General features: G+C 40.7%; 1 protein-coding gene across 2 annotated transcripts in view; it reads right to left on the bottom strand.

Moving 5' to 3' along the window:
* The window catches only part of GALNT15 (polypeptide N-acetylgalactosaminyltransferase 15), a 37,442-nt gene extending 28,622 nt beyond the window's left edge, over positions 1 to 8,820 (bottom strand). The window contains exons 1-3 of one of the 2 annotated variants that reach the window (XM_054020023.1): positions 8,515 to 8,820; positions 7,755 to 8,318; positions 618 to 784 (exon numbers count right to left, since the gene is read on the bottom strand). In XM_054020023.1, the coding sequence (XP_053875998.1) occupies positions 618 to 784; positions 7,755 to 8,317 (730 nt within the window). In that variant the 5' untranslated portion in view covers position 8,318; positions 8,515 to 8,820. Of the gene's footprint in view, positions 1 to 617; positions 785 to 7,754 lie in introns of both variants that reach the window. The other variant, XM_054020022.1, reaches the window with a different exon arrangement.
* Between the last annotated feature and the right edge of the window lie 7,943 nt (positions 8,821 to 16,763).

Genomic DNA, 16,763 nt, shown 5'->3' on the forward strand with positions numbered 1-16,763 from the left:
TTAGGTTGATAATGGTAACTGCATGGATGTAATATACTTAGACTTTTGTAAAGTGTTTGACTTAGTACCACATGCCATTTTCATTTAAAAAATTAGCACTATCCAATATTTAAAAAGCACACATTAAATGGATTGAGAACTAGCTAACTGAGGCATTTCAAAAAGTAGTTTTAAATGGGGAATCATCATCAAATTGGGGTGATTTCAGTGGAGATATTAGTTTGAGGTCCACCATTATTCAGCACCTTTATCACTGATCTGAAAGTAAATATAAAATCACCGGTGATTAAAATGTGTGGTTGACACAAAGATTGGTGGAGTGGGACGTAATGACTAGGACAGGGCAGTCATGCAGAGCAATCTGTTTGGTGAACTGTGTTTAAAAATAAAGACTTTAAAACTACTGGAAATGACAGGAAAAAAATAAACACTTTCAAACTTAGGTTGAAGCTGAATTTTAGGGGAGGAAAAGTAAAATTTGGCAACCAGTTTTCTCTATATTTAGCTTGATTTTGGAGGGTCCTTGTAGTTCCATTCTCCCCAGCCCTGCCATGCAGTATTACAACTTCCTTCCAAGAGCTTGAAAATAGAATTTAGGGAGAGCAAAAGGGAGCTACCTTGTTGACTGAGGTCATCGACAAGGATAATTTCCTTCAGAGAGGCCCTTGGGGCTGTGTCCATAACACTGTGCACAGTTCTCAAGAGAGTAGACCAGGCTTCATCGTGGAAACAGATGATGACACTAGCAGTAGGCAGGTTGGGGTCATAGTCCTGTTGCAGACAGCTGTATATGATAGAATGAGAGCGGCACAATATGGAAGGTTGCAACACTTTTTTTTTTGTTTACTTATTATTATGAACACATCCATTTCTCTGAGGTTGAAAGTCACAATCTATCCTTACTTCATTGCACACAGCTCAAAATCTTTGCTCAGGGTGAAGTGATGGTTAAAAAGGCAAACAAAATGTTAGGATGTCTAATGAATGGGATAGAGAATAACAGTGAAAATATTATAATGGCATTATAGAAAACAATAGTTTGCCCTCACCTGGAACATTGTGCTTGGTTCTGGTCATCCTACTTTGAAAAAGACAGAGCTGAAATAGAAAGGGTCCAGACAGACAAAAAGGATTGGAAGCATGGAAAGACTTTAAAGATTTAAAGATGTGGCAAATAAGGACTAAGATAGAAATTAATTAATTAATGCTATAGAGGAGATCAGTCTGGTGCAAGAACAAGGAACAGCCAAAGAAATTGAAAAGCAAGAACTTTTAAATGGATACTACTAACTTACACAATGCATAATAAGCCTGTGTAACTCATTGCCACATGATATTATTGAAACTTAGTATGATCAAAGAAAGATCAAAGAAAGATCAGATGTTTAGATGTATAATGAAAACATTTATAGTTACATTACATAGTTTTAATATATATTATTTTCTAAAAAGGGTATAAATTCCAAAAGGGCTATGCTTCAGGGCATAAGCTATCCATTGATGGATGGGGGTTAAGCAGAAACTCCCTGAGTGGGCAGGTTTCCATAATTGTCTACTTCAAGATTTCTTGCTCCTTCCTTTCAGGTTTTTGGTACTGGCCAGTTTCGGAGACAGGATTTCTGACCTAGGCTCATTGTTCTGATCTGGTGTGGCATTCCCACATGGGGTTACATGGGATATATTCCTGATGCCATTGAAGTTAATGGGAGTTTTGCCATTGATTTCAATGAGGCCAGAATTTCACTCATGGAAGTCACACATCTAGCATTATAGTTAGTGGGAATTAGGTGGCTACATCCTCACACAATGCTGAGTATTTAGGGACCATAAACATTTTAATGGACGCTTATGAGGCATTGGACACATTTCCAAGAATGGATGCAACGTGTGGATGGACAAAAGTACTCATGCATCCATTGCAGACACAAGCTGATTTTGTCTCATAGAAAGTGGATGATTACACACACTAACTGGTAGCAACATAGTTATCCAACATGGGTTCACAAATACATATTTTACAGATAGTGTGTGTCTGCATACATTTTGCATGTGCACTTGTTTTACCTAAGTGTGAAAAATTGGCCTAAAATATTCAGTTTTCCATGTAGACTCCCTTTAATCTGTCTAGCTAATTTAATCTCTAATAGAAAGAAATCCTCAGTGGAAGCACCACAGCATTACATAAATATGATATGGAAATTATATAGTTCTATTGCTCTGCAAACTACTCAAGGCCAATTGTTGGGCCAAATTAATCTATGGTGTAACTTCATTAAAGGAAATTGGATCAATCTAGCCCAGGGTTTTTTTTTAAATATCTTTGTGTTGTCACTTAAGACAGGAGAAAAGGGATAAACCCAGTGTCTTGAAGGGGGAAATTTGTGTTTCCAAGCAGAAGTATCTGATTTAACAATTGTATCCAGAGACAGGGAAGGGAAAGCAAGAAACTGATGCAGCCTCTGAACCACGAGCAACAAATACTGCCATAACCAACTGTGGATTTTTGCCACAATCCCATAATGCTTTGCAACTGTAGTGTTGTCATGGCAAGAAAGTTGATACTATTTTGGGGGGTGTTGATTGGAAAAGGATTGAAAGTGACTGCTCTAGACTATGAAGCCTAGCTGATGCGGCATTCAGTTGCCATGGTGATTGGCAAGGAATAAAAATACAGATAATTAGTCTTCAGTTAAATGAGAGGGGCTGTTGGCACATGAAACTCCTTTTCTATACTTTGGGGCAGCTGCACAGACTATCAAGAAGAGGCCCATGACTGGCTGATCATTTCAAACAAGTAAAGGTCATGACTGATAAGGGACAGAGGGGTCTAATCTTACCGGTGAACAATACTGAATTGTGGTCAACACTACATGAATTCAGACAAGGCAAAGGCACTGCCAAAGGAGACTCCTGCTCGGCTCCAGAAAAATGTTTTCTTGAGATTCAATTCCCAGCAGCACTTCAATGGGAGCTGTAGTTTTGTGACACCTTAGAGACTAACAAATTAAGGTGCCACAAGTACTCCTGTTCTTCTTTTTGCGGATACAGATTAACACGGCTGTTACTCTGAAACCTGTAGTTTTGTGAGGCAATTTAAAACCTTTTAGACATTTTGCATGTTTGCATTTGTCTGGGTACATAATATTTGACATTTAATCCCAAGAGAGAAGAACCGTGGTTTGTGGACAAGGCCTTGTCATAAAGTAAAGGTGACAGGCTTGACTCACCCCCACTGTCCAGCGGGATGCTAACTGCACCTGGGCAAGCTGAAAGCAGGTGTTCTCAAAGGTGGCAAATACACCCCTGGGGGATGATAATGGAAGGGTGTTGAGCATTTGTACCTTCAGGATCCTGGTAAACGAGAATAGCATTAAAGTACAATTGGCCCCATTAGTGGAGGATTCCCAGGGTTTAGGCGTGGTCACCTGGCCATGTTCTCTCCCCAGCCAGAAAAGTAAATGGGATTACATGAGGTATGATTTTGTTCTATTAATAAATTTTAGTGAGAGGGTGGAGCTCATGTTGGCAGAGATCCAGGACTTCTATTCATACATGTTTTGAAAAGTACCACCTGCTTACCCACATCCACCAGGGATAAGCAGGAAAGACAGTTGTAGGGAGCAATGCTTGATGTGTAAGGTTGTGGGGTGTGGCTGCAGAGGTCAAAGGGGCCACTCTCCACATTGGATGGTCGGGTCCAGGACTTTATGGACATGCACATGAGTGGCACATTTACATGCACATGAGTGGCAGGCTGCAGTGAACAGCAGGCACTGATTTCTGTTGTGTGTGAGCTATGTAATCTTTAAATAAAAAGAATTTAGTTGTTCCAGTGCACTGTTTTAATGCAAAGGACAATGCTATGGTTTGCTGTCAGCTCTAAGAGACAGCACTTCTAAGAGTATGTTCTATGACAAACTCCATATATCTTAATGCTGACTTATTAGTAGATGAAATATATAGAAGTGGGGGTTCATCATTATTATTTTGCAGCATGCCGGTATGTGTTCGGTGCCTCACAATAACTAGGTATGGTCCCTACCACAACAGTTTACCACCTAACTTCAGACAGGCTGCAAGAAAGGGGGATGTTATAGAAATAACTCTCTGGAATACTTCTAGCTGGTTTTGGTTGGGTAATTATAGAGGGCCTGATTCACCCCTGCATTGCTCTAGTTTTCCTCTAGTGTAACTCAGCTGAAATAAAAACAAATTAAAGATAATGTATATCAAACACTGTTAGCAAATATGGAAAACATCCCCCAAGTCTTGAAGTTTGTCTCTTCAAACATGGACCCCCATTTGTCTCTAGCCATGAGAAAATGACCACTGCAAAAGATGTTATGTGAAACCTGTTGCTTGCGTAGGGCCAGATCATGTCTTTTTGGCACGCTGCACTACTCAAAGGGGATGCATCAGAGACAGTCTGCCTCAGAAAGGCAGGATCCCTCTCAGAGCTTCCCCCATTGCTCCGGGGAGCATGGAAGCTGCTATATCCCTCTAGGACTTGCTACATAACCCATCTCACGTGGCTAGCCAGATCAGAGGGGGGCAGACCCATGGCTCTACCTGCTTTCTCTCCCTTCCCCCACCACATTCCGGAGTCTCACCCCCCAGATGATAATGCGAGTAGGAGTGAGTTCCGGAGCTGCTATTCTGCCTTAAGGAATCCATGCAGGAAGGGGGCTTGATGCTTTCTCTGTCCTCCACTACCTACTTGGCTAGGTACCAGGTAGAACTTCACTCATCAAGACCAACTGATGCACAGACTAACCACCAGTGAACTTTTCACTAGATCTTCTTAGCAGGCCATAGCCCTGTAATTTACCCGGTGCCTCAGTTCCCCCATGTGTAAAATGGGAATAGTCCTTCCCTACCTCTCAGGGGTTTTGTGAGATAGAATTAATTAATGACTGGAAGGTATTCAGATACTATGTGGATGAGGGTTATATGAACACCACAACATAAGGAGGAGAGTTTACAATCTAAACAAACAAGACGAAGTGTAGGAGGCCCAGAGATTTTCTGTTATTCTCTGCCCTTTCCCCAATGTTAGTGGTATCATCAGCTCCTGCAGGGAATACACAAAACCATCCACTTAAGAATACAGACTATAATAGAAAATAATGTTATTGCTTTACTAACTGAGTGGCAATGGACACCCAACAGATCAACACTTTTATACCCCTTTGGACATGCATCAAATGCCCTGGCAAGTTCACATCAAGTGCACTACAAAATATTCAGCAGTCAGGGAGCTAAGTCATTTTAGACCAAGATTCTGCCCATGGTGACACCCAAGCAAGCCCACAATAACTATACACAGGGGTAACTCAGTGCTGAATTTGGCCCAAGTTGTTTTGCTTATTTCAGTCCCAAGCAGTCAGTGGTCTCGCACAAGTGAAACTCAGAACAGAATCTGGGCCATTGCCTACATATGAAGCATTCTGAGAACAAAGGACGACATCAGCTGAATAAAAACAACAAGGAGTCTGGTGGCACCTTAAAGACTAACAGATTTATTTGGGCATAAGCTTTCGTGAGTAAAAACCTCACTTCTTCGGATGCATAGAGTGAAAGTTACAGATGCAGGCATTATATACAGACACATGGAGAGCAGGGAGTTACTTCACAAGTGGAGAACCAGTGTTGACAGGGCCAATTCAATCAGGGTGGATGTAGTCCACTCCCAATAATAGATGAGGAGGTGTCAATTCCAGGAGAGGAAAAGCTGCTTCTGTAGTGAGCCAGCCACTCCCAGTCCCTATTCAAGCCCAGATTAATGGTGTTGAATTTGCAAATGAATTTTAGTTCTGCTGTTTCTCTTTGAAGTCTGTTTCTGAAGTTTTTTTGTTCAATGATAGTGACTTTTAAATCTGTAATAGAATGACCAGGGAGATTGAAGTGTTCACTTACTGGCTTATGTATGTTACCATTCCTGATGTCCGATTTGTGTCCATTTATTCTTTTGCGGAGGGACTGTCCCGTTTGGCCAATGTACATGGCAGAGGGGCATTGCTGGCACATGATGGCATATATGACATTAGAGGATGTGCAGGTGAATGAGCCCCTGATGGTGTGGCATCAGCAAAAGAATAAATGGACACAAATCGGACATCAGGAATGGTAACATACATAAGCCAGTAAGTGAACACTTCAATCTCCCTGGTCATTCTATCACAGATTTAAAAGTCACTGTCATTGAACAAAAAAACTTCAGAAACAGACTTCAAAGAGAAACAGCAGAACTAAAATTCATTTGCAAATTCAACACCATTAATCTGGGCTTGAATAGGGATTGGGAGTGGCTGGCTCACTACAGAAGCAGCTTTTCCTCTCCTGGAATTGACACCTCCTCATCTATTATTGGGAGTGGACTACATCCACCCTGATTGAATTGGCCCTGTCAACACTGGTTCTCCACTTGTGAAGTAACTCCCTGCTCTCCATGTGTCTGTATATAATGCCTGCATCTGTAACTTTCACTCTATGCATCCGAAGAAGTGAGGTTTTTACTCACGAAAGCTTATGCCCAAATAAATCTGTTAGTCTTTAAGGTGCCACCAGACTCCTTGTTGTTTTTGTAGATACAGACTAACACGGCTACCCCCTGATACTTGATCAGCTGAATAGAATACAATAAATAAATAAGTTTAAGTATATGTGATTATTTAACAAAAGACACCTAAACAAGCATAAATAAGGCCCTTATATTGGCATCTTATGGCTAGCATAATTCATCTGTGTGGCTTGCCTTCACAACAGACCAATTAGCCCCGTAGTTCTCACACTCCAACAGATGGCTAAATAGTACTGACTGGCCCTGGTACCTGTTAAATAAAGCAGACAACTGCAACATTTTTCCATTCTGATACGTGCCAGCAGAGGCCGCCATACTCCTCATTAAATGAGCAGGCTAATAAATAAGTGTGCTCTCAGGTTGAAAAGTCAGAACTTGTTGGCTACCTGGGTGAAGTAGGACGATTGCCTCTGCCAGTGAAAGTGAAAGGGCAGGAGCGGTACATAAACAAGGCGCAAAAGAGTTTTACAATAACGTAGCCTTGTACACTAATTCATTGTACACTTGTTCGTCCCCCTCTGCTGGGACTGGAACACCCAGAATGACTGGTACATTAGTCCAATACAAGATATTATCTCACCCACCTTGTCTCTCTGATACATTCTTCTTTCCATCCCCTCACCCCCCACTAGTTTCTATAACTCCCTATAGTTCTTTTACCGGACACACAATTCTCAAGCCCCCCCCCCCCCCCCCCCCCCCCAAGTCACTTGGTGTTTTCGACTTTAGTCTGAGAGTATTGTTTTAAGAAAACAATTATAGTATTTAAGAAAGGTAGAAAATGGGACAAGTGTCTCTCATGGCTCCTATTATAGCATTTGCTGTGCTCTCAATATCCCCAGGGGATGATATAATGGAATGAAAGCTCTAAGTTATTTAAGGAGATGGAAGAGGAGTGTGCTTTGTCTAACTAGGATGAGTCTTGCTAGTTTAAGCTCCAATTTCTGATCCACGTTTCAGGGTCCCAGCTTGTAGCATGGAGTTTGGGAAAGGGACATGGATTTGGGGGAACAGATACATTTCCTTTTGGGGAGGAGGGCTGGTTGCTACAATTGAGGGAGATGATGTGAAAGAAAGGGGACAGGTTTCTCAGGGGTCAAGGGAAAGGTTTTTTAGAGGGACAATTGGGAGGGGTCAGGTTTCTCACAGGAAATAATTAGGATGTTTTACTTACAAAGGATGCCGCACCTCAGGCAGCTCCCTGCGCAGAGAAATCCGCTCACTGAGCGCTTCATTAAAGCCATGAGTTTCCAGGCCAAGGATTGCCAATTGCTCACCCCCAGCAGCCTCTTCTGCATCCTGCAGGGGAAAGGACATGAGCTGGGACTCTTGGTTTCCCCTTGGCTTGACATCAGTCTTTTCTTCCTGCCTTTTGCTCTGCTGCTTCACCATTCGGTATCCTTTTCTAGCCTTGCTGTGGTTTCTCCTGGCTGTGGGTGACACAATGGCCACAAGCAGCTCGTCCTCCCGGAGGGAAATGAAAGGGGATAACCCCACCATGGGGTAGTACTGCTGGCTCTCCTCCTGAGTCTCCAACATTTCTTGGGTTTCCGGAAAGTCCAGCTGATACCCTTCTCTGGGACTGAACTTTAATGGCTGGGATGTCCCCTCTTTGCTCAGGTCCCGGAATGGTGGATTCAGGATTGTAACCATCAGTAACAAAAAACCCAGCATCAGCAACAACAAGAGAAACTGAAGCTTACGTGATCCATATCTGCACCTCTTCTTCACGAGCATACTGTTGATGACAAAACAATACAGATGGTCATGCTAAATATCACTTGGATATTTCTTACAGCCCAGCTCTCTGGTATCTTTGCAGCAAAAAACTGGTCATTGCTGTCTGCTGAGAGGTTCCCCCCCTCCCCCTCACATTTCACTGATGTTGTTTCATGCTTTCCCGTATATTTGTAGACAAAATCAAAAATACCTACTTATAAGAGATAACATAGATCCAATTAGATAAAGGAGATCCTTTGTTATACAGAATCCCAGATTGTCTATGAACTAATGTATTTAGTTGACCAAAAAGCTCATTAAAAGGTGGTTGAAGTTTTGATTTTCGTTTTTAATTCTGAGAAAAAGTAAAAATAAATTCCATTTTTTATAGTTTCCTTCCAGAATATTTCCTGCCACTGCAAAGTTTCCAATTGCTGTCTGGGCTGGATGATATTATCTTTGCAAGCAGATCTGACAGCTTCCCCTGTTTTGACGCTTCAAGTTAACTGTGATCAACAGATGAGAACTAGTCAGTCCCTGACTTTCTTTCACACATAACTATAGCACTCAGTCAAGGAACCCTTTGCCAGACATAATACAAAGCAATGTGTGTGTCTTTCTCTTGGTCCTAATGCCCTCACTGTTCTTGTCCTATCAAATCAAAACTTTGCATGGAACTGTTAGAGGTGCACTAGAAGGAGGCAAATGCTGTTTTGGAAAACAAATCAAGAAGCACACATGATTCTAGTTTAGAATATCCTTATTAAGCGGGGAATATCCTGTATAATAAAATGAATTAAACAAAGGGTTGAATGCACATGATATATTGAATGCTAAATGTGTTTGCATAATAACATCTTGACTCTGGAATATATAGGTATTTTTATTTGTAATAAATATTTTTGTCTTTAGTCATTTTAGTGCTGGCAAAATGTACTGAATTATCAAACCTGGAGACTGGAGTCCATAAATCAGATATTGCCTGGGCAGCAATAGTGCAAGCTTTTCCACCAGTGGGTACTAATGTGCTGCAACCCTGGTCTGGAAGGACCATCTATGGGGCTGAAAGGGTAGCTGAGTCTCTGGGGCCTCTTTGCTGATACTACTAACAAGGGTGCTAGTTGGTGCTGACTAGGGCATTTGTTTTTGTGAGATGAGAATAGGAAATGGGCTGAGACTATCAACTGCACATCCCGTGGAATTGTGTGCCTTTCTACCTGGCAAGGCCCAAATATGGGACAAAATCACAATTTTATAATCAGCGTGTGATATTTGGTAATTTTCTTAAAGCCTCAGCTCCTGGAGGCAAGTGATTATATGAGAATCTCTGCTTCAATTTTTTAAAATGTATATTTCTAGCCCTTATAGTTTTAGAAAAAAGCCTGAAAACGTACACTGAGTGTACCTTAAAGGTTCAGGAACCAGACAGCAAATAAAAAGAATCCAAAATATATTATTTTCACAGTCTCATGACTTTTAAGCCAATCTTATGATTTTTGGGGCCTGACTAATGATGTGTTAACACTTGGGGTTTGCAATACTGACTGATCCTAAATGAGGGACACAAAAAAGTATTCCTGCAGGACATTTAAAATGCTACCGGATTATTCCTTTCATCTAAATAACCCCTTTGTTATAAGTTACAACTGTTTCATGAGTCTTTGTTTCTGATGTAAATAATTTTCAACAATAAAAATGAGGGGACACCAAATTAGTATGGAATGTAGATAGCTGCGGGACTAAAATGAGTGATGTCCCATTAAACAAGAAGATATGATGTAGCATCCTCTAGTGGCTGGAGGCTGGCTCTTTGTATACTATCTGCCACTTCAGAATGCACTCCCATAGCACCGTTACACACTAGTATGCGGTATCTTGGCTCCTTCCCTATCTCAGTTGTGCTTTAAAAGCTGTGTTATAGCCCAAAGCATATCTTGGGGAGAATTAGTATGTAGCCAATGTTTTGGATGCATCACCATTGTGTGCACCTTTTCCACTTTTACCCACAGAACCAGTAACAACCCTAGCCACCGTTAGTTCAGAGATTGTCTAATGAGAAAATATGGCTCTTTTTACTGGATTTCAAAGAAAACATTATGATGTCTTCAATTCAGCTGGGAAGCATTACCAATTTGCATGAAAAAAATCGGAGTTAAAAAGCCTTCATTGAAATAACAATGCATGTCAGCTACCGAAAAGTAAAATGAACTGTAAATGAAGAGACCTGTCCTAGGCAATTTGCAAAGAGCTGGCACCAGCAACTTGCAGACTGTTCAATTTCATAGGAAGGGAGAAGCAAGGATTAATGAAGAGAGGAGTAGGTGAAGTATTGTTGATTTTTTTCCCATTTGATCTAACAAAATGCATTTATTTTATTTGTAATATATTTTTTAGCAGGTAAACTGTTATAACGTGCTGCTGTAATATCTCTGGTCAAGATAATTCTGTGCTGGTGGTGGAAATTGGAGTTATAACATGACTCTGTTCTTTACTGAAATGTTGTGTAGTGCTGAACAGCTGCTGCTCATCTGTCTCTCTAGGGATAGCTGCATTTCAGTGGTAGATAAAGTAGTCCAGTTTGCAAACACACAAATATCTTTTCTACTTTTAAATTAAAGGTTACCAGTTAAAATTAAAGTGGAAACACGGATTCTAACAGGTAAGTAAACCTAGCCATTTAGAACCCTGGAACTGAACAATTGAGGAAGTTATTTGTACATAGATATTTCAAAATGCTCATACAGTTCACACAGTCTAGTAAATAAAATGTACATGGGTAAAATACCATATTGCACAGTCCAAAAAACCTTAATTCCTTGCCTAGCATCAGTCTCTAATCTCAGAACTTTCTTACATACCACCACACCATAGTATACATTTCTAATATAAGCAACAAGCCCCCATAAAATGTCTACCATCCACAGACCATTTCCTAGGTCACCTCTCAAGTATGGGTCAGAAATATGAGCATTGTGCTTCCTGTCTTCTCTATACAACCACTGCCATGTCATTCCATGTGTCAATTTTTACTCTGGTAAAGAAACTACTCCTATCTCATCTTATTTTCCATATACAGTCAAGAGATAGCACTATTCTCTCATCTGCTATTCCACTTGGAGGCAGAAAAGCCAGTCTTCCCAATCCCCCCGTCCTGTCCAGATGGAAAATTCAATATATACCTTCTTTGTGTACCCTGCCAATGTGAGACAGAGGCTCCGCCTTGACATACAGACCATACAGAATCTAGAGATGAGGTCAGCTAAAAATCATGTTCAAACAACAGGAGAGATGTTTCAGGTCTGGGAGAGGAAGAACCCAGGAGCTGTGCAATATGAGGTATGTCACTTTCTGAAAGTTGTGTTCCCAGAAGAGTGTGGAGGGATTAATAAGATAAAATACTTGCTATGATCTGCAAGATGGCAGCTGCCAGAAGAAAAAGAAGAACTTTCTTTTGATGTTAGTTTAAAAAAAGAAAATCCATGCCATTAAAAAAAGAAAATCTATTATTTTAGATTGTAAGTTCTTTGGGGCAGAGATTGTCCCAGCCTAGCACAATAGGTTGTCCCAGTGCCTAGCACAATAGGTTGTGGCCTTTCGGCACTATCACCATATAAATGTTAAATAATGATTATGTTGCTACAAGCTGAGATGAAAAAAGCAGAGCTTTCCTTTAAACTTCTCAAATTCATTTACAGTGTTATAATATTTGGTGCTGAAGCCCTGACTCCTGGAACCACGTAAATACATGAGAATCTCAGCTTTCATTTATAAAAAGGTAAGTTTCTAGCCTTGCGATTGCAGAGAAAAAATTGAAAAAAAATGACCCAAGTGTATCCTTAAAGTTAAAAAAACAGAAGGCAAATAAAAAAATTTCCAGATTGATAATTTAAAGAAATCATGATTTTTAAGCGAGTTTCATGACTTTTGGAATGGTTGGGATGGGAAATATTACATTTAAACATTTTAGAAAGAACCACACAGTTAATCTTGGGGCTTTAAGAAGCTTGCAGCCAGTTGCTGTGGACAGCTGAAACAAATTTCATTGTGTTCTTAACAAGCAAACAAATAACGATAAAATAATAGGTTGTTCCTAGTTGAATGGCAAGGGCATTCACGTTTTTACAATGTCTGCAGGTACTGGGATCCTACAAGTTTCAAATGGCTGTAAAATTTCACAAGTCTGGTGTGACCAAATTATATTGGTAACGCAGGCGGAGCATTGGACAAGTCTTTCATGTGTTTATATGAATGTAAAAGATGAGATGTTTGCATTGCTTCCTCAAAGTGGGAAGGGGAAATAGAGAATAGTCTCTTCTTGTGTAGCTGGTACATATATAGTGGGTTAGTGATGTGTATATTAGTACCTGAAATACTGGACAGTATGGTATTTACTATTCAGTACTGATTATCTGAGCCATACTCAATCCCATGCTGCTGTGTGGGTATAAGTTTTGTTTTATGTTTGTGCATTAGTAGGGGCAGAGTTACGCTTATTCTGGGGGGCTTCCTCAATTCTGCACTTTCAAACATTTGGGTTTTTCAGAGTTTTAGAATTTCCAGGCTTTTAACAATTTGCTGTTCATAAAATTGCAACATTTCATAAGGTTTTCTTTCTTTAAGTGATGGTACATATTTACAGAGTTAATACAGCTTAATGATGTTTTCTGTCCAGGATTTATTCTTCTAGTGTGAAAACAAAGTTTTATGTGCTTCCTGTGCTCTTGCAGCTTCCCATGTAAATTTGAGTTGATCATTAATCTACTCTGATTCTTAGGGCCTCTAGTGTCCGGATAGCCATCAGCACCAAGCCCCTTCAGCTATCTCTGCCTGAAGGCAAAGAGAGAAGGCATTCACTGTCACCCATTGCTGAGCAATCTGCTTGCTAGTCTTTAAGAGATAGAACATATCAAATGTAGGATTTATTATTCATTTGAATATAGTGGATTTATCCAGAGCAATAAACCTTTCAGTCACCATGTTACAGTCACTCATGCTTATTCTCCCCATCTCTCTCATTTTGGGCATGTATTTTAGTCCCAAACATTCCCTTTCAGTTACACGTTAAATATTAAGTGGCATGTTATGTTATCCACACACAAAGAGCCAACATATCCTTTCAACCTGCATAGTTTTTATTTCATATTCAGGAAAATCACTAAAAGGAAAGAATGAACACAAGTCTACATGGGAGAGAGACTGTATATGCATAGGTTGCTACTTCAACTTGATTTATACCCCTGCACCAGGAGCAGATAATTAGGAAGATGCCTCACATTTAAAGCCCTGCATATAACTTAACACCTCCCTCAATTTGCATAGCTACATACACCACATAGTGCAATTCTTTTCTGTATCCTAACATCAGCCTTATTTGCATGCATGTGAAGAAAATAAGTATATAAAACATGGAAGTAATTACATGTTATGCAAGGATTCTTGGCAGTTTTATAATTTAATTATTTTCCTCATTCTTCTCAGGGTAGGATAATCAATATTAATTTCAGAGTAGCAGCCGTGTTAGTCTGTATCCGCAAAAAGAAGAACAGGAGTACTTGTGCCACAAGTACTCCTGTTCTTCTTTTTGCCAATATTAATTTGTTTGCTGCAGTAGCAGATTTTTTGTATACTTGGCATCATACGGAATATCGCTACTTCAAAGGCATTTTCTAATGGCATGTTAATAATAAATTAGAACAAAATTGTTTGGACCTTGGAGTCTCAGGTTATCAAAGCTCAGTGTTCAAATCCACTGATTACTGGCATAGATTTCAGGACTGAAGATATGATTAAAGGGATGTTTGTAGTATTCATGGTGAGGGGAGAGTTTGAATTAAATATTACGGGAATTTCATTTTCATAGAATGATAGAAACGTAGGCCTGGAAGGGAGTTGAGAGGAAAGATAGGAATTATAGCAAGAGACCACCCTGGCTTAACTAGGAGATCTTCAATTATCGGAAACTCAAAAAAGAGTCCTACAAAAAGTAGAAACTAGGTCAAATTTCAAAGGATGAATATAAACAAATAACACAAGTATGTAGGGACAAAATTAGAAAGGCCAAGGCATAAAACAAGATTAAACTAGCTAGAGACATAAAGGGTACCAAGAAAACATTCTATAAATACATTAGAAGCAAGAGGAAGACCAAGGACAGGGTAGGCCCATTACTCAATGGGGGGGGGGGGGGAAACAATAACAGAAAATGTGGAAATGGCAGAAGTATTAAATGACTTTTTTGTTTCAGTTTTCAGCAAAAAGGTTAGTAGTGATTGGATGTCTAACAGAGTGAATGCCAATGAAAATGAGGTAAGATCAGAGGCTAAAATAGGGAAAGAACAAGTTAAAAATCACTTAGATAAGTTAGATGTCTTCAAATCACCAGGGTCTTATGAAATACATCCTCGAATACTCAAGAAGCTGACTGAGGAGGGTAACTTGCCATTATCAATTATCTTTGAAAAGTCATGGAAGATGGAAGAGATTCCAGAGGACTGGAAAAGGGCAAATATAATGCCCATGTATAAAAAGGGAAATAAGGACAACCAAAGGAATTACAGTCAGCTCAACTTTAGTACCCGGAAAGATAATGGAGCAAAAAATTAAGCAATCAATTTGGGAACATCTAGAAGATAATAAGGCGATAAGTAACAGTCAGCATGGATTTGTCAAGAATAAATCGTGTCAAACCAACCTAATAGCTTTCTTTGACAGGGTCATTCTTTTAACACGGTTTCTGCTAATAAATCATATGGGCAATGTAAAATGAGGTCTGAAAACAGTGCAATAGTCCTGGACAAACTAATTCCTAGAGCTGAACTCTCAACTACATTGTGCAAGCCATATTGTGGACATGAAAGCCATTAGTGCCTAGTGGGAGGTGGGCAGAGCGTAGCACCTAGGTGGCTGCTGCCAGATGCGCTGTACCCCAGCCCCAGATACCAGCGGAACATACTCAGAAGAACTACTATACCCTTTTAAATAGTTATGTACACTCCACTAGAGCACCCTGTGACTGTTCCTACTCACCATGGTAGTGCCTCGTTGAGTCAGGACATGGTGTTGCACTTATCTGCACCTCTAACACCCCTTTTGACTGCTCCCTCTGCACTGCACAGGCTTGTCCTTTATCTTTATCCAATCACCCACAGGTATGGAACATGTCTCTAATTGGGCTTTTTCCTTCTGTAGAAGGTGACTGGGGGGAATCCCATCACATACACACAAGCACTCTCTCAAGAAAGTACCCCAGAGGGTACTCCTCAAAGTTACTGTGTTAGTCCATGTCATCATTTTTTCTGGGTTTTACCCTTGCTTACAGGTTCATGACTGTCTTAGATTCGTAACCAGAATAACCATTAAGAGTTCAGTCTTTCCTTCATACAGCTTGGGCCTTTGATCTTGGCCTCATGTAACAGGTGATCAGCAGACAAAGGCCCACTCTTCAGGGCATAGTTTCAAAAGGCTGCTGGTTTGTATAACCTGAGGTGGAGAATTTGCATTCATCTCCCCCTAGATATTTCTCAGGAAAAACACTTAACATATATTGTCCCAAAAGTCTGTGTCTGACACATTGTTCAATATTGTCCATTGATCATCCAAGCTTTACATCACATTTCCCACGAGAGAAGTTACATATAATCCCAACCCACAATAATACATAAACTTTGCATTCAGTACAATGGACCCCAAAGATACTTAAACTTAACAGAATAAGGTTTTTCAAGGATATTGCAGGAAATTGCCATATCTGTTACAGACACCTCTCTCCAGCCAAGACAGAGGTGCCTAACTCCCTGAGAGAGATGGGCCTTTGGTCACACCCCTCTTTGCCATTTCCTATTGGCTAGCTTAGGCAGCTCCTCACTCATCATCCTGATTTATGTAGATCCCATTCTTAGGCACCTGGGCCCAGATTCACATAGAGACTTAGGCATTGCAATGCTGAGGATAGTGGCGCCCAACTTTTAAACATCTAGAAAAGCACAAAAACAACACTGCTATCCACAAAGTCTCAATTCGTGGCCTAGACTCTTATACAATGAATGGGGAGAGATAGGCGCCTTACAATGCAATCCATAAAGCCAGCATGCTAGGCATAGAGCCACCTAAGCTAGCCAATGGAAGATGCCAAAGAGAAGGGTATGTACTAAGCCCCACCCTAAATCCAGGTTGCAAGGATGTACCTATCTCTGCTTGCAATCCACAAACCAGGGGAAGATAGGCCACCTATGTTCATGAGGGGCCTGAAACAAAACAGCTGGGAGACAGGGAAGAGGAGCAACTGCTCCCTTATCAGGGCCGGCTCCAGGCACCAGCTGAGCAAGCTGGTGCTTGGGCGGCAGACTGTTTGAGGCGGCATTCCGCCCAATCCTAGGGTAGCACGGCTGCTTTTTTGTTGTTGTTGTTCCGCTCCGGCCGCCCTGTAGGGGGTGGCAGCACGGAGAACCAGAGCGCCTTGCAGGGC

This window comes from Malaclemys terrapin, chromosome 2 (genome assembly GCF_027887155.1).
Source record: "Malaclemys terrapin pileata isolate rMalTer1 chromosome 2, rMalTer1.hap1, whole genome shotgun sequence".
NCBI lineage: Eukaryota > Metazoa > Chordata > Testudines > Emydidae > Malaclemys > Malaclemys terrapin.